A 21,917-nucleotide genomic window follows, 5' to 3' on the forward strand; every position below is an offset into this window, starting at 1 on the left:
AAGAGCAGTCTGTTTTTTTTATCCACTAAATAGTTTAGATGTCACTGATACTGCCCCACACAGAAATGCTTTCAGATTTCAACACTTGGGACTTTAAAAGCAAGAAACATATAATTGGGAGGGGGGGGGGGGGCAACTGCTCATACTCATACAGCACTCAGCTTCTTCTTCACTAAATAGTTCAGATATCACTGATATTGACCCTTGCACAACTGCCTTCAGATTGAAACACATTGATTGTCCACTCCTAAGTAGTTTACTAATATACTATTACAACCAGTAGCCACCGCATGTCTACTTTTCTTCCTCACACCCAAATTTATCAGCACACGATTCCAGCAGACTGAACTCTAAATAAACTCTTAAGAATTGAGTAATAAAATCACAACTATTTCAGTATACATTGCCTCTCCACCCTGTCCAACCCATGACCATATGTTGTCACTTCTATGATGGTAGCTGGGAACAGAGGGGGGGGTAATAAATATAGAAGATATCGATCTAAAACTAACAAGATCCGACTGCCAAGATTTGTGCAGTAAAATCACTGCTATTATAAATATTGTTAAATCTAAAATTCTGATCCAAGTTTGTCTGTGGTGTCAAGTATATCTGGAAGCACTTCAATCAGCTGGAGAGAATTGACACAGACCAAATTCTGTATACAAGGAATATTCTCTGATTTATTGATACAAATTTTTATAGGCTACTAAATAGATAAATCCTACGCCATAAGCATACTAAGTCTATGAGAAGCGCTACTGATTAACTTTCTCACATATTCTTGAGGTGTTTACTTTCTCCCCCTTCTAAGGGCAGATGAGCCTATTATTTTTATCTCAAGGGGAGCTGGAGGTTCATCTCCTATATGCCATGTCCAACATCTAGGGGAAAAGCTCCCACACTAAGAGCTGAAAATGAAGCTACTTATTGTTCTCATATCTTGATACATTCTTCAGGTATTCTCTATGTCAGCTTAACCTCAAGGCCAAGAGCTTACATCTTCTAAAACTGCAAATCAGCAGAAAAATGAATAATCTCTTTTAGCAAATAATATTTCTATGCAAGTTACTATAAATTGCTGAACAAAGGCCTTATGAGGCCTTAACAAAAAAATCATATTTAACAATATGATTTACCTCTTTCATCCTGTCTAACCTTCGACAAGCGCAGAATTGCAGCAAACATCCTACCCACAAAATATCACTTCTAAAATGGCAGCTGAGAACAAGAGGGAGGGCTATATATAGGAGATAGTGATCCAAAACTTGCGAGATTCGACATACTGGAAATGATATCTTGCCTCTATATCATATCCGAATTTGGCGCAAGAAAAAGAGTCATGGCTCGGTAGCCCAAAATTCAAATCTGTCTGATTTCTCTGAATCCAAACCGCTCCTCTCCACTATATTGTGCTAGAATACTGAGTCATGCTGTATACAATTGGCTGTGTTGTAACTTCTCTACCCTCGCAAGTACATTTATAGAGTTGTATTACCTGATATTAGGAATGCCATTCAGGGAGTGCACACAATAGGTCTGATTCATTAAGGAAAGTATGGCAAAAAAAATGAATAAGCTTTCTCTTGGACAAAACCATGTTACAATGCAACAGGTGCAAATTAGTTTATTATTTTGCACATAAGAGAAATACTGGCTGTGTTTTCATGTAGCGCACACATATTTGATAGCTTATTTGTACACTGAAATTTAAAGTTGATCTAGGACATGCTCTACCCCAATTATAAATCTGTCCTCACATTTTAAATTTACCTGCTCCTACAAAACAACATGGTTCAAAGGTTACTCAAATTTACTCACATTTTTTTGCTTTCCTTTCCTTAATGAATCAAGCCCTATATGTAAAGGCCATAAAGGACAGAGCCACTTATCCCACTGCATTCCCAACAGTACCGATAACAGATGACACTGGGGGGCGTATTCAATTGTCGGCGGAAACGCTGAAAATCCCGCGGTCCGCACACGAATACCGTTATTACGGTAATCATGCGCGGAAAAACAGTTAATACGGTAATTTACTCGCAGCTCCCTGAGCTGAAATCCAGCTAGATTTTACCGTATTAACTGTAATAGTTTTAACGCCGCAGGACTTTTTAACAATTGAATACGCCCCTGGAGCTTTTAGTGAAAAAAATGGTTGTGACGTAGAGCGAAGGGCCGTGGGTTGGGGATTTCAGAACGTTGCCTAATTTGTCCCAATATTTTTTTATTAGGAATACATACCTTTCAAAATGTAAAAAGGCTATTGGTGGATATTTAACATGTCTTATTTAAAAGCGGTGCACTTTTTATTTTCATTATAGACAGGTACCTGCTGCTCCGCAGCTTTCTGGTCAGAGCCAATGATAAACAGTTATAATAGCACTAAACAGGGTTGATAGTAAACAGTGGGAGATCTGGGAGATCTCCTGGTGGCAGTTAGATGCTGCCTGTAATATACATTAGGCAATTGGTTGTAGGGAGATTACAATTCCACTTATATTGACAGGAAATGAATCCCTCCCCACCCCACAAACCCTCAAGCGACCCTTGCCCACCTCCTCTCCTGCAAGCCAGATAACTGGCCTTCTCCCGGAGGCTTATTTCGGCCACCAGCAGGAGGCGCTGTGATCAGGCACCAGCACTGTTAGGAGTTTACATTGTCGGTACAACAGATGCTGTTATACAAGATGGAAAATCAATATATCTATCTATCTATCTACTTAAAATGTATGCATACACAGGTTGAATGATGCACTGACGCTGGGAAATTGATGGGGTTTTAACTCTTCACAGGACAAAGACGTGACGTTTATCGGTCTGGGTATAGCAATATGGCGGATAGGAGCCGAGTGTAGCAACATGTCCGCCGTTGCCGTGTGGTGTAGCAAGATGGCAGTGAGACGGTGAAGATATTCCGGGTGCGGTCTTCTCCTGGGGGCGGGGTTACACGAGCAGCATTGCCAGTCCCGCCTAGTTTCCGTGTCAGACTGTGCACAGCGGGGGACCGCGTCATCCCCCGTGCTGTCCCGAGCGAGCGCCTTGGCGGCGGCGGAGCTGGAAGATGTCTGCTCTCTCGGCCTGGTTCTGGAACGAGCGCTTCTGGCTGCCGCAGAACGTCACCTGGGCGGACCTGGCAGATGCTGAGGCCGAGGATCAGTACCCGCGGGCTGGTCACATTCTCTACGCGTTCCCCACAGCGCTCGGGATCTTCGCTCTCAGGCTGCTATTTGAGAGGTGAGTTGTAGAGACACCCCCGGGCCTATCCCTGTCCCACTGATTGTTCTCTGCATTACAGCCATTCTGTCACATCCCAGGCTCTGCTTTACCTGCTCTGTACATTGGCTGCTGTCATTATATTGTTGTATACATGCAGAATCTTGAGACATAATACAAATGTTTTTATTTATTCATTCATGTCTGGCAGGTATATTTAATTACTTGTCATCATGAACTACATTTTCTGATTCCCACTGAAGTATATCATGATGTCCATTTTGTTCCAGATATTAGGTTCTGCTTAAACTTGTTTTTATTCAATTCCTTATTCACCAGTTGCCAGTTTGAAAATGAAATAGTTTTAGCAGTTTCTGGTAATTTTTCTACTAATTTAGACCTAAACATGGTTTGTGATGTCTTTGAATTGAATAAGCCAAATCCTTATTTGAAAGACACCATTTTACAAATGTAGACATTACAGCCACCTTTAGACTGGGGACATATTGAACTTGGAGGTTTATATGCTTTTATTTACCTGCACACAGCTGCTAGAGTGTATCAATGCACCATGTTACAGACAAATAGGTGTGTGTGTGGGGGGGGAGTTCAATTGGCCATGGTGTGTCTCCGGAACAGTCCGCAGAGACACATTACATCAGAGTTTGTAGTAAAATATCTGCTCTTTTTCCATTGCGTCCCATAGAGTTGTGAGAGAAAAAAAGCAGATATTCTGTATCTTATTGCCCGGCAATGTGCACAGTCGATCATCCACGCGATGTCGAGCGGCACTTCAGAACCAATTGACCCCCCCCCCACTTCATAGAGAGTGTAAGCTCTGGGCTCTCTGGCTACCACTAGCTGAAGAAGGGACTTGTTATTATGTCAGGCTACTTTATTTATAGAAGTTGAAATTTACTATCAACTTATTGTTACACACTATACAAAATGTTTCCTGATGTGATATCTTTAGCGATTTTACCAACGACTGCAAAGGGAAAAAGAAAAAGTCCCGATCAGCCGATACGTGTTTTACACAATTTACCATCAGATCTGTGCCCTCCACCTGTCATAACCATCGGCGGAATAGATTTTTACTCTGCACACACCATAGAGATCTATGGACACTGCTGGTCGTGAGTGCTTACACACTGCAGAATTGGAACAACATCCTTCTATCGTTGAACAATATTTTTAATCCAGTTTAAAAATCAAATGAAATGATACTTTGTGCTTTGGATCAATAATCATTCATCGTTGGAGCGTACACACTAATGCAATATCGGGCCAAATGGTCGTGAGATTGGCCTGATAATCTGCTGAAAAATCTGTAGTGTGTACCCAGCCTTATATGGACAAATGTTTCCCTAAACCTGATAAACCATGAATTGATGTTGATATTTTTTATTATTATTATTGTTTGTTTATATAGCACCACCATATTAGGCAGTACTGTACAGAGTATATTTGTTATTCACAGCAGTCTCAGCCCCTTTGGAGTTTACAGTCTTTCTTAACACAGACTAGAGTCCATTTTAGTCAGCAGCCAATTAACCCACCAGTGTGCTTGTTGGAGTGTGGGAGGAATCAAACTCATAACCACAGCGCTGTGAAATATCACTGCTAACCACTGTGCCACCGCCAGGGACTGGCTGGTACATTTTTGGCCCAGAGTGTGAGACTCTGCTCAGCAGCTTATTAGGAACATTTTAAAGGAAATAAATGCTGGTAGGGCAGTGATCCAGCCCAAGGTAGCCCACTATGAGATCTGCCCAGAGGGGAGAGGCCCACCAGCCCAGCTAGCCTTTGTTCGCTTATGGCTTAGTTTCTAAATCGCCTTATATTTAACCACATCATATGTATCAACTCGTTCTGTTGGACATTGATGGCAGACATATGCTGGTGTAGTCATTGGCCAATCAGTTTTGTACTTAGCTGATCAAATCTACAATATCAGAGAAGTTTATTATAAAAGTAGCATTTTGACCAATCGGATGTACTGAATGGCCAGCTTTACACTTCCTTCATGATGCATAAAAGGATCAGTAAGTACAATTACATATTTTGGTATATTCTATAAGACTAAATCTAGTTGATGGGTGTAATGGGTCAGAGACCAGTTACTTTATGGAGGACAAATGTGTCATACATGGAGAGCCTTTGAATTGTACACAATTCGTTAATTTCAATCATAAAGTTTGAATGACCATCTGCTCCACAAGCAAAATGCTTTCTACTTAGTGGCCCTATGACCAACACTCAGTGGTGGCAGCGATTTTGTGGGCTGAACTAACATTCGTAAGACGTAGCCTATCTGTTCACTATCAGCCAGTGCCTCGGTAATGTCACTGGTTCTCTAGTAGTTTCTGGGGCTGCAAACTAGCCCAGCCCACAAAATGGAATCCTTCATTGCATGCATGTGACAGATCCAATTTATAAACATGCTGGTCTCATGACCAGTAAGCCTCCTAGCAGATCACACTGTTGGTCACATTTCTTTGTTTGTTATACTTTGTCACCCATAAAGTAATGTTTTGTTCTAGGAGTGTGAGAAAACTATCATAATGGTTGATCATATTTACTTTTTTCAGTTCAGTAGAATGCAGACCCTCTTAGTGTTTTTTTTCTTTCTCCATCTCCTCTGTTCTGTAACTTTACAACTAAAGCAAGCTTTTATATAAGCCTGAGATGCAGTGCTCCAAATCACCCCCAGTGCAGTGCTCCAAATCACCCCCAGTGCAGTGCTCCAAATCACCCCCAGTGCAGTGCTCCAAATCACCCCCAGTGCAGTGCTCCAAATCACCCCCAGTGCAGTGCTCCAAATCACCCCCAGTGCAGTGCTCCAGCATGTGCTAGGCTTTTGGGCTCTTGGACCCTTCCCTAAAGGTAAAGGGCTTTGTTCCTCCCCATTCCCTAGAGCCAAAGGGTCCATTAGGGAAACTAGGTTATTCAGACTTACCCTTTACTGAGGCTAGGGTGGGGCCCCTTTACATCCTCAGTCATAAGGCCCCTCGGGCAGATCCCTTTATCCCGAGGTTGGCGGATGCTTCCCCCTGGGGGACTGGCTCTTCAGCGCCCCTCATAAAGAGTGCGCCTCCGGCAACAAATACCAAAACAACTGGAATTTGTGCAAAACGAGTGCTAAGTGTTACAAGTGCTTGTGTTAATAATAGAAAATAAAAAAAGTTCCCATAGGCCTTGACCTAATGGGTGGTGGGGTTAAAAAGAAAAAAAAAATTCTGGCCCAGCTAAAAGGTCGGGACCAAGAAATAAAAATGTGATACAGTGACAATTGTATTGTGCTAGTGCCAAACTGTTAGTTGTACTCTTATTTCCTGAGCAGCCAGAGGGGGGGGGGAATACAATTGGCCGCATTATTTGAAAAAGTAACGCGGCCTGCACACTATTACCGTTATTACGGTATTTTTAATGCCGGCTTTCTGCTCACAGCTCCCTGAGCTTCGAGCAGAAAGCCGGGTTAATATTACCGTAATAACGGTAATCCGTTTAACGCAGTGCTACTTTGGGGGAAATTCAAAACCCCCCCAGAGTGTTGAAAGCTCCCTCCGTGAGGCAGTTACCACTTTTCTGTATGAAGGGCCAGAACCCGTGGGAGCTGCCTGTAAAAAAATCTGTTGTGAATAAATTACATAATTGTCATAAGTATTGGCTGTTAGTCACCTATTATGTAATCATTTAGAGAGATGAAAAGAACGTTTCAAAACAGTCATTGCATTTTATATTCCTTCTGGTCCCTTGAAAAACATCAATTTTATATATTTGTACTTGCTCACATGTACTTGATCTGATTATGCAGCTCTTTGTGTCATTATCATTAGTGCTCATGGATTAGTTACAGTGAGATATAAAACGAAGGACTGTAACCAAATCCCTCCTAAGCATACTGCATCCTGAACCTGCTAGAAATCTCTTGTCTTACACTTGCCGCCGCACACACTGATAACTGTGGCCTGCTGTCAGTAGTTAAAGTTGTGCCAGTTGGACTCTGGCTGCACTTACATCCAAACAATGTGCGGTTTGCTACAAACGCTCTTATGGTTCGCATGCATGAGTGAAATGTCAGCCTTTTAGTATGTTCAACTATGCAGCATATTTGCAAGTGTTGATCTATTTACAATATGTACAAATAATATTGTGCTTGCATAAAATTTTAACAAAAAAAAAATGGCAATTAACCTTGTTGCTCCAGTGTTTTCAATTTATGCTTTATGGGACGGTCTGTTCCATGCACTGTTGTAGGAGAAGGAACTTTAACTTCTCTTCATATTGAAAATCCAGCATGCAGTGGATACTTTGTCTTGGTTCGTATACAAGTTATCATCTCCTACTAATGTTCCCGATGACAATATTTATATAAATATCACTGCACTTGCTTGTATGTAACATGCAGGCATCTATAACAAGCTTTATCTAGCATCATTTTTACAAGAATCTCCACCCGTCTATAGATATTTATTTTACGTGTGTGTGTGTGTAAATATAATTAATATATATATTTATATTATTCTATGCACTTTTGAAGAGCTCAGTCCTCAGAAACTAGTATACTCTGCTAGAGAGTGGATCTAACTAATACTAACCAATAACAAAGGAAATCTATTTACAAAACAAACTATAGAGCAACTCTGGGTTAAAGAGCATAAAGGTGGCTTTAGCTTTAAAATCTCTCAACACCTCCATTTATTGGTAACCGAGTCGAGACCCCTAATAATGACATGCTATATGTGATGCCAATGCTCCGTTCTAAAGCTTATGTTAAAACCTTAAGCCCACTTTAAGAGATTAACTGCTTAGTCCATCCCAGACAGTGTTAAGTGAAAATCACAATAATTATCATCTAGTGCTAAATCTTATTTATTTCTGTCAGGAAAACCAACATATTTCAAGGTGTTCTCATTTCTTTCTCAAAGATATATGAAGTGCATGTTTTGTTGTCATTATAAAAGTCCTTGATTGGATATTGTAGGAACAACTTGTCGAGGTTCATAATGCTGGAGACATGGTGACAAGTCCACTGCTGAAGACTTTCACCTTTGTCAATCCAATATTCTACATTTGAGCAAATGGAGAATATTCAACATCTTTTACTAGGAATGGTCACCCAACAAAGTCATAAAATACTTTGGTGTAAAAGAAAGGCCAGGATAATGGCTAAGGCTACTCTGGTCCTCTTCCATTGCACACCACAAAGAACACACTGAACAAGGGTAGTGTGCATTGTAGGATACCGGGGAGGAAGCCACGGATCTCCAAAAACAAAATGCGTTGTTTGCTCTCTCAAATTTGGCAAATTACCAATCAATAGATGAGATGAAAGTGGTAAATGAGAATATTAAACACTGTATTCCAACACAAGCTACATAGCTTAGAAGTGGAGCCATCAGCTGCAGAATACAGATGGCTTCCATTCCGATGGAGTTGAAGTCGGGGCATTAATCCTGTTGAAGTATTGTGGTATGACAAGAAGTAAGCGGTTTATGTACGACTGTTTTGTAAAAAGAAAAGGGCGAAAATACCTCCAAAGCCACGGTGTTGGAATGAATAGCAGAAATCATTTTGTGGAAGTTATTTTCTGTAATTAGGTCTTGAATAGAGATCGGACTACACTTCAGCTAAATTATTACAGCAGAAACACATACATTAATTGGACAACTGCTGCACTATTTTTTATTTTATTTTTATTTCCCGCTTTTCTTCATCGAACTGTTCAAGTTTCTTCATGAAACAAGCCAAGCAATTGTCAGTGCAGACCGCACTATGTAGCAAAGCAGATGAAATAACATTAGAGGGCTTGGTGACTGGTTTGCTTAAAACTATTGTAATACCTACCAAATTTGTGTTCTGATTTACATGCCACTGACATTACGTTTTTCAACAATGACAAGGCAGAAGACGGACAGACGAATTACTAGGGAAGAGGCAGTTCTGGGAAAGTATGGTTTAACGTGTTATTTAATTAGTGCATTGTTTATTCATTTGGACAGCTTCATGAATGTTCTAAGCTTGCATGATGGATAACTGATGTGCTGGTTGTTCTAGCTGTCTCTGATGTCTGTGTTTCCTATAATGCTCTATGTTCATATCTGCTATATACAACTCTATTGGCACAGACATCACAGAGGTGGATTATTCACCTTTGCTACTTGCTAGAGGTTGTATTGGTCAGAAAGCCAACAACTTCCATATTATTAATGAATTTACGTTTAATAAGGTGGCAACTGGTACAAAGCCCGCCATTGAGGTCTACAAGAGGTATTCACCAATGATTCCTAGCTACTGGGGCTGGTCTTGCTACCACTAGTATTGGGCTGGCTATAGGGTGTGGTTAACTGTTGGCGTCTCTTCCATTTGAAAAAGTATTTTTAAGAAACCCAGGTTAGCTGTGAGCCGGGCCTGTAAAAGACAGATGAGCCTTCCGATGTGTGTGTGTGTGTGTATAAAATATATTTCTTTTCATTTGCCAGGTAAGGCTGTTTTGTGAGACTTCCCATGAGTGTTATTTGCTTTATCTAATTATGTTACTGTTTCTGTTATACCGCACAATAAACAGATATTATGGTCCATTGAAAATTATTTGGGCGGACACATGTTTTATGTGGTTTTGGCAAACTAATCTGCACGTAGCTGGCATAACTTTGTTCTAAGCTGTAATTTCATGTGATACAAATTAATAAGCTACTACAGAACCCTTTGTAAATAGATGTTGTCATTAGTAACTATTTTATCTGCCCTGATCTGTATGGGACTATTGTATAGGAATGATTATCCTTTCATCGCCAGCCCAGGAAACTTGTCCTGCCACCTGCCAGTGATCGGTGTCTGTTTTCTTTTGTCTATGTGGCTATTCTCTACGGCCATTACAGGATAGTTAGTGATTCTAAAGGTTCACTTATAAGTGCTGGATGTGAGATGGAAATCCATTGTCTTGCAGTTTTTTTTATTTGTTTACCTAGATGTAGTAGTTTGGGATATATTACTATCCATTGATCTGTTGAACAGTATAATGTAAATAGATGAATGTACTCGTGGTATATTATGAGATCCTCAGTATGCATTGAAGTGACACTATTTGTATATTATCAGGTATAAAATGTAGTTTGGGAAAAGCAGGTTGACTCTTTTGGACAGCAACCGTTTAAATTGATTACCTTTTCTGTGATCTCTACCAGCGATTCACTAGGAGCCAGGATCTAATGATTATTAGTCAGGCGGTGTGTGTCTGTGTGTGGGTGTGTATGTTAGGGAATTTAGACTGTAAGCCCCAATGGGGCAGGGACTGATGTGAGTGAGTTCTCTGTACAGCGCTGCAGAATTAGTGGCGCTATATAAATAACTGATGATGAAGACAGTGCCTCCAGTATGTCGTTGGTTCCTAGTAAATTGGAAGGCTGCACACTGGTGAAGCCCAGAAAATAGTAGGTTCCACTATGTATAGGTCAAAAAATGAGCTGTATTAATGTTTTATTAAATCAGTATATCTGTAATGGGTATTTAAAGTATTATTTATTTATTTATTTTTTTAATCCAATACATTTAGCAATGATTGAATTCACTGCATGCATCCAGGTCTTCTCATACACACCCAGAGCTATAGGCTATATTTATACTTTATGGAGTATAAACAGGTAATCATCTCTGTTGTAATCGTTGTCTGACAGTAAAAACAAACTGTGGCACATACAAAGTACCAATTTTATGCTGAGTCTGAATTACATGTTCATATTATCCTATGGTAATAAAATTTGATGGTGTCTCATTGCAATTGCTGTATTTGATGAGACGAGTCTCATCCTGCACAACATTAGAACATAACTTAATAGTCCTGTAAAGCAAACTGTTGAAAGTGGATCTCCATGTTTAATAACATTTTTCTGCCTGAATTTCCTATGCATTAATTTTATTCCCAGACTGAATTTAAGCAAAATTCTCTTAACTCAGAACTTCACCCAAAACGAAACATTTATTTTTTTTGTTGTTGAAATTCTTTTTTATACCCTTTGAACATATTAAAGTTTAGAAATATCACCGCTGGTGGTACCATCATCATTTATTTATATAGCGCCACTAATTCCGCAGCGCTGTACAGAGAACTCGTATCAGTCCCTGCCCCATTAGAGCTCACAGTCTAAATTCCCTAACAGACACACAGACAGCGCGAGAGAGAATAGGACCAATTTGTTAGCAACCAATTAACCTATCAGTATGTTTTTGGAGTGTGGGAGCAAACCGGAGCACCCGGAGGAAACCCGCACAAAGACGGGGAAACATACAAATTCCATGCAGATAAGGCCATAATCGGGACTCAAACTGATGACCCCAGTGCTGTGAGGCAGAAGTGCTGACCACTAAGCCACTGTACTGCCATAGGAAAGATTAACTTTTTCAGACGTCAACGGGGAGGGTTCTGTTCCTGTGCTACACTAGCCCCAAAGTACCCAGCAGTGACTGTCATAGCCGTGTTTGGATTGGCTTCCTGGTATTGTAAGTGGGGTTTCCTGTGTGTAGGTAAGACAGGTATCTCATATGGGGTAGCTAAGCTCTGCGAGGCGGATATTTTAGCAACTGTTATTGTAGTTTTCAATTTCGTTTGCAAAAAGCAGGGGAGACTCAATGGAGTCTCTGGCTCCTAATGTTCTTTCCTGGTTTACATTAAAATAAATGGTATAAAAAAAAAAATTTGCAAAGCAAAAAATTACAAAGTGTATTCTTGTTTTTGCACATAGATAATTATCTAAGACCTTGAATAAAAAGTTCACATGTGGTAATTTTCTGGATTGCTGTGAAAGTAACCATAGGACAATTACTGTAAAGGGTGTGGTTTGTGGTGGCTTTTTGTTTGTGATTTGTCTGCTCTTTCTTGTCTAATGGATGGAAATTAAAAAGCGGTCTTTTGGCTATTGGGTGATTCCAGTAGACACTGGTCTAGGTGTACAGAGGGTGTGTTCAGTGAGGAAGCCCTGCTCCTGTCCCCAGTGACATATCTTTGTGTTATCCCTGCACCTCATACGGACTGCTCACTGATTACCAGATTTTTCGGCCAGGTGACACAATAATATAGAAAGTCGTCTTTCATTATAACTAAAGGAAACTCCAGACAAGGGTTAGGAAATTAAAAAGTAAAATAGTGTAAACTATGAAATTGGGTCTGCTGATAGGTGTGAAGGGGTTAAATTGGAGGAACACTTGCAGTGTGGTCAGTTAAATTGTTCTTTACCAAATTTACATGAGGGTAGGTGATAAAACCACTTCCAACTGCTCAGTCTAATTGCTGGTCAACTACAATGTTTGGGGTCCTAATATCCACTGCAATCTTTCTGTAGGTTGGCAGACTGACAACCGGTATTGTAGGTTGTTAATTTGTATCCATATATGGGCAGCATTACTTTGGCAGACAAGACGGAAATATCTTGACCTTGGCTTTTATTTAAATTGTTAAATATTTTGATCCTGTGTTAAAATTGTATAAATATTAAAAATTAAGAGTAATCTTGCATTGATTCTATTGTTAGAATGTGACTAGTTGTTCTATGTGTCTATCAGTTGGGCACTTGCGGTCAGTCTCCGTACCTTGGGCTGATGCAGCTACTGAACTTCATTTGTCCTCTCATAACAGATCTTTTAGCAGTAGTTGAATGAGACATTCAGTAGCCACATCTTTTATTTCTGGTCTGGATTGTACTAATTAGATACTGAGTATAGTGCACCCTTCATTACCTATTGACGAGGTAGTAAATTTTCATTGTTATGGAGGAAATGAGCTATAGTTTCTAGCAGGGAGATGAGGTATTCAAAAAAACAGAAGTGCCTGCTCTACTCTGTCCAGGGTGCTAGAACAGAGGTAGTAATGATCCTTCCTACTCAGTAACTAAAGTAGAACCAAGAACAAAAATTGGGTTTGGCATGTTACACCAGGCATCCTAAATCTATCCCCATCCCCAGAGTCTCCTCACCTGGACAGACCCCATTGCTGGATGTTAAAATATAGCTGTTGATCATAATTGAATAACTAATCTTTATGCAGCACTGGACCGCCATAGCTTCTCCTGGCAGTTATTGTATTGCTGATGATACCTTTTATTTATCAAGCTTACTTACAGACTAGATTTTGTCGCCAGAGATGAAGGGAGGCACAGCAACTTGTCCAAGGTCACAAGCATTCAGCACTTGAATACAGCTACAGTAAATGGTTATGATTGCCTGTCATATGGATGTATTTAAGTTGCTGTCTGACTGAATGTTCAAAACTTTTTCAGGTTTATTGCTAAGCCATGTGCACTCCGACTGGGCCTCCAAGGCAAAGGCCCCCACAGAGCACAACCCAATGCCATCCTAGAAAAAGTCTTTATATCCATCACAAAGGTATGTGGCTGAACACAGCTCTAGGGCTGACCATTTTCCTTCTTAACCTTTTTTATTTATTTATCTTTATGATTATTTTGGCTGTATGTATTAAGCAGATATGGATTTCAGGTGCAAATTGCAAGAGGGTGTTCACAAGATGATGCATTAAAGTTGCATGAAATCGGATAGCTCCTTATTAATTACAGTTCATAAAATGTCTATATGCCCCTCACACCCATTACAGGTGGTTACTTGCTTATGTGATGATCTAAAGGAATGTGTTCACATTGGCATAGAAGGCAGGAGTGGTATAAATCATTGCACATACATGTTGGCATAATTACATTGTTACAGTGATAATGTATGCAAGTAAGAAATGCCAACAATGATTCAGAATAGATGATAGAAAGGGAGGAATTCATATCAGTCTCCCAGCAGGGAGACATTGGAGTCGGACCACAAAAGCCATTGCTCATTCTCCTTATTAAAATGATCATAGAAATGTGTTGCGATAGAGATCACAGAATGTACAATGTGACAGAAATCCTCATGGCTGCTTCCAATAAGCAAAAATTGATTTTAAACTTGAGTAGGCGACTAGGCGAGGTGATATTTCTGCAGATAGGACTTTGGTACTTGGTCTGAAATGACTGGGCAGGAAGATAAGCTAACGTAGTCGCTTCAGGTCATATGATTTGTTATCACAATGCTTTGCACCTTGTACATTTAATATTACATGCTGAAAGGATACTTTCACTATTTTGTCAATCATTTGCTATACTTTTCAGATCTCTTTATGATTGTTATAATGGGTGTGGTAGGATTTATCCCCACTGACTATGCAGACACAGCTTTCAACGACAAAAAAATAGCGATGTGTGACCGTGACGAGCTGAAAATATGGACTTGCTAGCGCCGGGATTACATTATACAGGTTTTGGGTCCGGCCATTGCCGCTTTAAAAGCGGCGTTTTCATTAGGGCCATTACAAGTGATGTAATGTCTTGGTGTAGATGTTTGTAGAAGTCACAATTTAGCAGTAGAGAGAAATAAAACTGACAAACAGTGGCTGTCAGTAATATGGTAAGTCCATATTTTCAGCTCGTCGCTGTCGCACTCATCGCTACTTTTCTGTTTTTGAAAAGTTTGTCGGCATATTCAGTGGGGATAATATGACTACCGCCGGTTAGAATACAGAAAACCTATAGATGACAAAGTGTGTGTGTGTGTGTGTGTATATAGATAGAGATAAATCTATCCCTCATCATCATTATCACCATTTATTTATATAGCGCCACTGATTCCTCAGCGCTGTACAGAGAACTCATTCACATCAGTTCCTGCCCCATTGGAGCGGTAAAATTTTGATGGCTGCCAATTAACCTACCAGTATGTTTTTGGAGTGTGGGAGGAAACCGGAACACCTGGAGGAAACCCACGCAAACACAGGGAGAACATACAAACTCCACACAGATAAGGCCATGGTCGGGAATTGAACTCATGACCCCAGCGCTGTGAGGCAGAAGTGCTAACCACTCTAGCCATCTCTATGATCAACAACATTTATTTATATAGCGCCAGCAAATTCCGCAGCGCTTTACAATTGGGGACAAACACAGTAATAAACATTAATGGGTAATACAGACAGAGAAGTGAGGGCCCTGCTTACAATCTATGGGTCAATATAAATGTATATGTATAGATTTTGTTACCTTCTGATGCAATTTTCCCCACTCCCATACAGATATCTATAGTGTACAGTTATGTCCCACATAACCCTCAGTATGCACTAAAGCCACACTACCTGAGTAACCACAACAGGATCTGAACTGTCACTGTAGTGTGAAATAATTTGTATAGACCTGCTAAATGGAGTCTAGTGAGTTTTGCCTGTAACACTTATCTGTAACACTTGTGCGTCACACAGAATTTCTCCCTATATACAGCATGTTGATCTACGGACATTTTATTTTCCCCTGAACTGATCTCTTTGTGCCAGGACCTATGGTTTGCTTGTGTAATTCGGTATAACAGACACAATAAGGGAAATGTAAGTCCTACACTACAAAATTTAATTTATGAATCAGACACTACAGGGCAAATGCTCTTCTGTGACATCACACTCCTAGTTGTATATGGGTGCATATGAAACTGTGGGTAAGGATGGCAGCTTCTGTGTGGGTGAAATGTGATGGATGGAATTATTTAAATAAATAAAGTGGTGGAGAGAGGGCATGTAGAAGGGCGTCCCCAGTTTGTGGGAGGTCGCACAGGATTTTACTTCACACATAAAGATTTGATTCCTCCACCATCTCCTGGGTTCCTGGAGATGCCATCTCTTCCCTGTACTACTAGTGGGACCCTCCAATTGCTCTTCTGCAAAAAGGGGCTTTTATAAGCGCATCTGAAAATATTCAAATATACATAAGTGACGTCTGAAATAAAGATGGGTGATATGCCTCAATGACTGATATAAGCCATAACTGAGTGGTAGGAGGATGGACTTCTGTGTGACAGTTTTACTACTTTCATTCCAGTGTATCTACTGTGTTTACTGCGGTATTTGCCAACCCACAAACCTAGGCGGTGATTGCACTTACAGGGATATTTTCATTGACTGTGCAGTAATGTCCATCTTGGAATGTGGCAGTTGATGCTTGTGTGTAATCGCCACAACAATTTTGGGAAAGCCGTAAGGCAAGCCATAAACGCAACATTTTGTTAACATTTTAGAACAAATGATTCACTTTATATACAATTGGATACATGCTAGGTTACGTGCTAGGATTGAATCTTTTGAAAAACAAACAGACGTATGAATCACACATTGTGTAACATTTTGTCATATGATTAGAATTGACACAATTCTAAAATAAACTAAATTCAACTGGTTCAGTTTGCAAACTTTCTTCACTCCCGTTCATGTTACCGATCACTTCAGACATCTACATCCGATTGTATATCGTCTATTTCCAACCACATGTTTTTGATTTTTTTTATGACTAAAAACAATGGAGAGTTGTTAACTTTTTTTTAGCCTCCTCAAGGCATGATCTGTTAAAGACTGTATTGAGGAAGCCCTTGTATGTCTCTTGATACAGTAGCTGCGTAGAGCCTGTGGCGTGGCTGTTGCTACAGTCACAAACAAGGAGACTAGTGGCAGCTCTGCTCCATGAAAGAAGCCACTTACAGTATTGTTGTCTGAACGGGAAAGGGTCAGTCGCGTGGATATGTGGCGATACTGTCTCTGTAATAGTGGCAGTGAGTTGCAGAACACAGCGTGCTGCCAGAGCTGAGGCTTTTAATTTGACCACACTATAGTACTGAATTACGGGCATGTCTTGGCTGCATGGTGCTACATAATTTTGAAGGTAAACATGATACCTTTTTTTTTTTTTCTTCTTACAGGCACATTTGCCTCCCTCATTATATAGCACCATACAGCCCAAACATGCCCTTAATGGAATACCAGAGTGTGATCAAATTAACATAATCTTATATGGTGTTGCAATGCAGCGTTACTGCTTAAGGCCCTGACTGATCTCTTCTGAGTTCAGGTAAGGTTTTATTTTAGTGTGTTTTTGTTTTTTTTCTTCCTCTTAAACCCGTATCTTTTTATTGGTATGATGACTTGCTTGGGTGTAGAGTTTCTTACATTAAAAGCCAATTTACCATTAGAAATACAAAGACGTTAATGCAAAAAAAAACCTGCTGCCACAATTAAGCTCAACCAATATTCAGTTAATTTCTTGTGCTTGCATCAACCAATCTATTATATTCTTCCTCTTTTCATTGAATGAAAATCCACGTGTAACTCAAATAATTAATTAAAAATAAAAAACAGTGTATAATTCAGTGTGAATAGTGTATCATACTTTCTGTATCTTTTATGCTGATTTGTGGTAGGAACTTATAAGGAAAGATGCAGGTTTGAATCACCAAGGTGCCCCCTCTGCATATGAATAATTTTGGATAGACCACACAGCTTCGCTTCTTTCTGTACCCAACGCAGAACTCGTATATTCAGGAACCAGGCAAAAGAAGGAAAAGACATGGGATTGGCATATTGCCTTCTATAAAAATGATGTATTTATTTAGAATACACTTACAAAGCAAAAAGACTCAACAAGCTTAAAAAGGGCACCGTAACAGGATAAATGTGCATCCACCTTGGTAAAGACCGGTTTCATATGTGTCAGTCGAAATGCGTTGGAAACTGTGGGGTACGCAGAAATCTGCCAGGGTTAGCGTCATCTATCAGAGGGAAAGTGGCACTTGGCGTCCCAGGGTGGTATTTTCTACGCTTCACGATCTGTTCATTCTGGCAGGAAGAACTGCATTTATCCTATGCTCGTAAGACAGAGAGTAAGTGAATTATCACAGGGGGCATCTTGATGATTAAATCCTGCATCTTTCATGTAAAGTTCTTATCCTACTTGGGCGTAAAGATACAGAAAATGTCACATTCATTTATTATACAGTATTCACACTGTGGGAGTATTCATTATAAGAAAGTATTACACTGTGTTTTGTTTTTCTTCTTTCATTCTTTGAGATGCACGTGGATTTTCATTCTTTGAAATGAGGAAGAATAGGTTAATACAATGTTTGTTAATATAAAGATTCAAGCACAGGAATAGAGCTGGGTATTGGTTGGACACTTATTTATTTTATCATTGTGACAACAGTTTTTTGTTTTTGTGTTGTTTGCATCAACTTAAATTTATTTGTTTTGAGTGGCGTGGTACTTGTATATGCAAAATTTTGGTGTGGCCTTTAGGCGTGGTGGTTAACAAACTATTATTGTTCCGTTTACTACAATTATGTTTAATTACAGATATATAATGCCATATTTTTTTCTCTTTGGATAGGAGCACCCCATAAAAAAAATGTTGAGACGTCATTTTTTTGTAAGGCTTGGTACACACCATACAAAATTTCTCCCAAAGCAATATACTTAGCGATTTTACCAACGATTAAAAAAAGAATAAAAAGTCCCAATTAGCATGCCGATTTATGTGTACACACTGAACACATTTTATACGATTTACCTTCAGATCTGTGCTCTTCATCGATTACAACCATCAGCTGAAAAGATTGTGATTTTGCACACTCCATAGATATCTATGGACACTGCCGGTCATGAGCGCATACACAGTGCAGGATTGGGACGACATTGTTCCATCACTGAACGAGAGTTTTAGTCCGATTTAAAAATCAAATTAAACGATACAATGTGCTTTGGAACAATAATTGTTCATCAGAGCGTACACACTAATGCAATATTGGGCCAAAAGGTTGTTTATGTTGTGATTGCCCTGATAATCGGCTGAAGAACCTGTAGTTTGTACCCAGCTTATATGTAGTGTGATTACAGCGTACTTGTCTCAGCATTTAGCTCTTTGTTTATGTTAACAGCTTTCCTTGTGTTTGGTTTCCTCCATGTGCTCTGTATGTAAATCATACACTTCTGCAATAAATATAGATCAGTGTACAAAGCCAGATAAGCAGATGTGCTCATTGTCATACATCCTGCAAAACTTGAAGCCTTTGTTATACAGTGAATGGAAATGTGTAATAGGAGAATGTATTTAATCATCAGGAATGATTACTGGTTGCTGTACAATTTAACATGTAATCTATCCTCTTCCTGACTAACACGATTACATAGTGCTGCCAGTAGGATAGTGACTGCTATATGGCCATGTATAAACTGAGTAGGAGGTCTAGTAACAGTTTTGTTCCTAAATTACTTTGTGAGGTTGTTTGATTAGTTTCTCCAAATAGCAAAATACTTTAAATTAATATGTCCCTTTATAGTGTAATAATGCCTGTAATATTTATCTACAACACATGCTAATCTGTACAGTTACCTATGAAGGTCTCATGCATTAACATTGTACGAAAATGATTTCACACTGATATTTTAGAAAGGGTTCTCTGTATGAATGTATTGTGGTTGTCCTATTTTTAGGTGTTTTTCAGGGTGTGTGCACCTTTTTTTGTTTTTTTGTTTTGTTTTTTTTTGTTTAATACCTGCAGCTTGTCCATGTTTCCCTAGTTTTAAAGTGGAAGAAAGTAGAACAATCTGTAGCCAATCACATGGTCAGAAAGTTCTCCGCAGCACGTGTGTTTGAGCCCTTCGATGGGGAAAGGAGCAGGGTCTCCCAATAGCACGTAGTACTGTAGGCTTCTGCCACAATCACTGGTGCAGGACGACAGATGAATGATTGCATACAGAAGTGGTTTGACTGCACTTATACCTCTTTTCTTACCAAAATCCCGGGTCAGACACAGGATAATGAACACTGTCTCCACCCATGTTGCAACCCTCAAGTTGAGCCATTTAAAAGGGGACAGCAGAAGCTCCTATAGATGACGTAGCAGAGGCCAATGAGCTGTTTTTAACAGAACTCGGGTAGAATAATCCTGGAACACCTTTCATACTGAAGTGTATCCAGCTCCAACACCGGCATAAGCCTGGTGGACCCACTCGCACCGGCATGCTACTTGGGTTATTCCCGGGTCCATTCCTCTGTGTGAAAGGGGTATTAGTTGCTACTTCTAAACACACAGACAGACATTAAAAATACAAGTATAACTTTTTCCACATAATGCTGAAGGTGAGCTTTCAAAGTAAGATCCTCTTTATAAAGCTCACATTGTAGCCACGTGAAAGACCACAGCAATGTTCATAAATGGAAAAACAATATGTGGTAAAACACTGATTACGTCTGAAGTGTGTTAGTGTGTGTGATAATGACATATAATACTTTGATCTAATGTCATCATTATATGTTCCTCAGTGTCCCGATGGGAAACACCTGGAGGGACTATCGAAGCAGTTGGACTGGGACGCACGAAAGATCCAGAGGTGGTTCAGGCAAAGGCGGAATCAGGATAAGCCAAGCTTAGTAACAAAGTTTTCTGAAAGCATGTAAGTGGGTGTGCTGTATTTAAAGGAGTAGATGGGAATGTATATCTATATAATATGTTTATTATAAACTATAAGGATGTTACAACCCATCAAGGAGTCCATGGCCAAAACTGAGGTCATGGGTAATTCTTAATTTGAATGAGATGAGCTCCATATCTGGGAGTGTTGCCCTCTCCGACCACTATAAGTTGCGTCATGGACAGTCTTTCCACTTTGTAAGTGGGAGCACTGTGGGAAAGCAGGAAAGACCGGCAAAAAGTGGTAAGTGGAGACACTGGTCATGGAACACCTGCAAAATGTATCACGAGGAAGATTGTTGTTGCTGTTCTAGTTTATTTAGCACCAATTGTGTTACACAGCACTGTACTGAGTATATGTAATCATTCACATCGGTTTGGGGTCCTTTGGGGTTTACAGTTTAATTCCCTACCCCACACATTCATTAGACATTACCAATATGTCTGTGTGTTTGGAGTGTGGGAGGAAACTGGAGCACTCAGAGGAAACCCCACACAAACACGGGGAGAACATAAAAACTCCACACCGATAGGATCCAGGTATGAATCGAACCCATGGGGTTGGTTGTATTTGGTAGAGGGAGACACTTTTGTTTGGTCTTTATTGTCTACTGTAAAAAGCAGTAAGTTCAGCAATGATTAACCTAATGACTGGCAGTTTTGATTCTGGGGATCTCATATTGTGAGTAGCCCCAAATTCATGGTGCCACTTGCTGGAGACACTGCAGGTGATGAATAATTATGTGATCCTGTGGACCTTTTGCCCATTTACCTTCTGTTTCCATAGCCTCTGGTACCAGGATAACTAAAATAAAAACCACCTGTGCTTTTTAGTAGTGCGTTTGGTTGCAACTTGTAGATGGTATCTACCTTCTGTGTCCTGGTTCCTTCATGTAAAGAAAGGTTTGTAAATGTCAGGAACAGAGCCACAAGCCTACAGTATAGGTCTCTAGCGTAACCAGATGTCCCTACGTGACAGGTGGTCTGGTTATATTCAGGTGGCTTTGTGCCCCCTTCCCACCCCCCCCCCCCCCCCAACACTTCAACTCTCACTGAGTGATCAAATGAAAAGCTGGTGAAGAGAAGATGTCCACAGAGTATAGTTATATTATTTTTTTACTTTGATGCATTGCTTTTCACATGATACTGCAAATTGATTTGTTGCAGCACATATCTCGCATAAAGATGACGCTTGTATGAAAGGCCTTGCTTGTACTATGTCTTTACCACATGTTTCCTTTATAGTTCTTTGATTTATTTTATACCTTCCCATACACATTCTGAGGCTAGGTGTATAGTAAATAACACTTTTTCTTGTCACTCTTTATTCATTCACTTTATTTGTCTAATCCTTCCTACAGAATAATACAATTTTGTAACACTTT

The 21,917-nt window shown here is 39.9% G+C and overlaps 1 protein-coding gene across 3 annotated transcripts in view; it reads left to right on the forward strand.

Annotated features, from left to right (window-relative positions):
• Positions 1 to 2,819: 2,819 nt before the first annotated feature.
• The window catches only part of CERS5 (ceramide synthase 5), a 38,535-nt gene continuing 19,437 nt past the window's right edge, over positions 2,820 to 21,917 (forward strand). The window contains exons 1-3 of one of the 3 annotated variants that reach the window (XM_075199115.1): positions 2,820 to 3,237; positions 13,491 to 13,596; positions 20,385 to 20,515. In XM_075199115.1, the coding sequence (XP_075055216.1) occupies positions 3,065 to 3,237; positions 13,491 to 13,596; positions 20,385 to 20,515 (410 nt within the window). In that variant the 5' untranslated portion in view covers positions 2,820 to 3,064. The remainder of the gene's footprint in view (positions 3,238 to 13,490; positions 13,597 to 20,384; positions 20,516 to 21,917) is intronic. The other 2 variants (XM_075199114.1, XM_075199116.1) reach the window with 2 other exon arrangements.

This window comes from Mixophyes fleayi, chromosome 2 (genome assembly GCF_038048845.1).
Source record: "Mixophyes fleayi isolate aMixFle1 chromosome 2, aMixFle1.hap1, whole genome shotgun sequence".
Lineage (NCBI taxonomy): Eukaryota > Metazoa > Chordata > Amphibia > Anura > Limnodynastidae > Mixophyes > Mixophyes fleayi.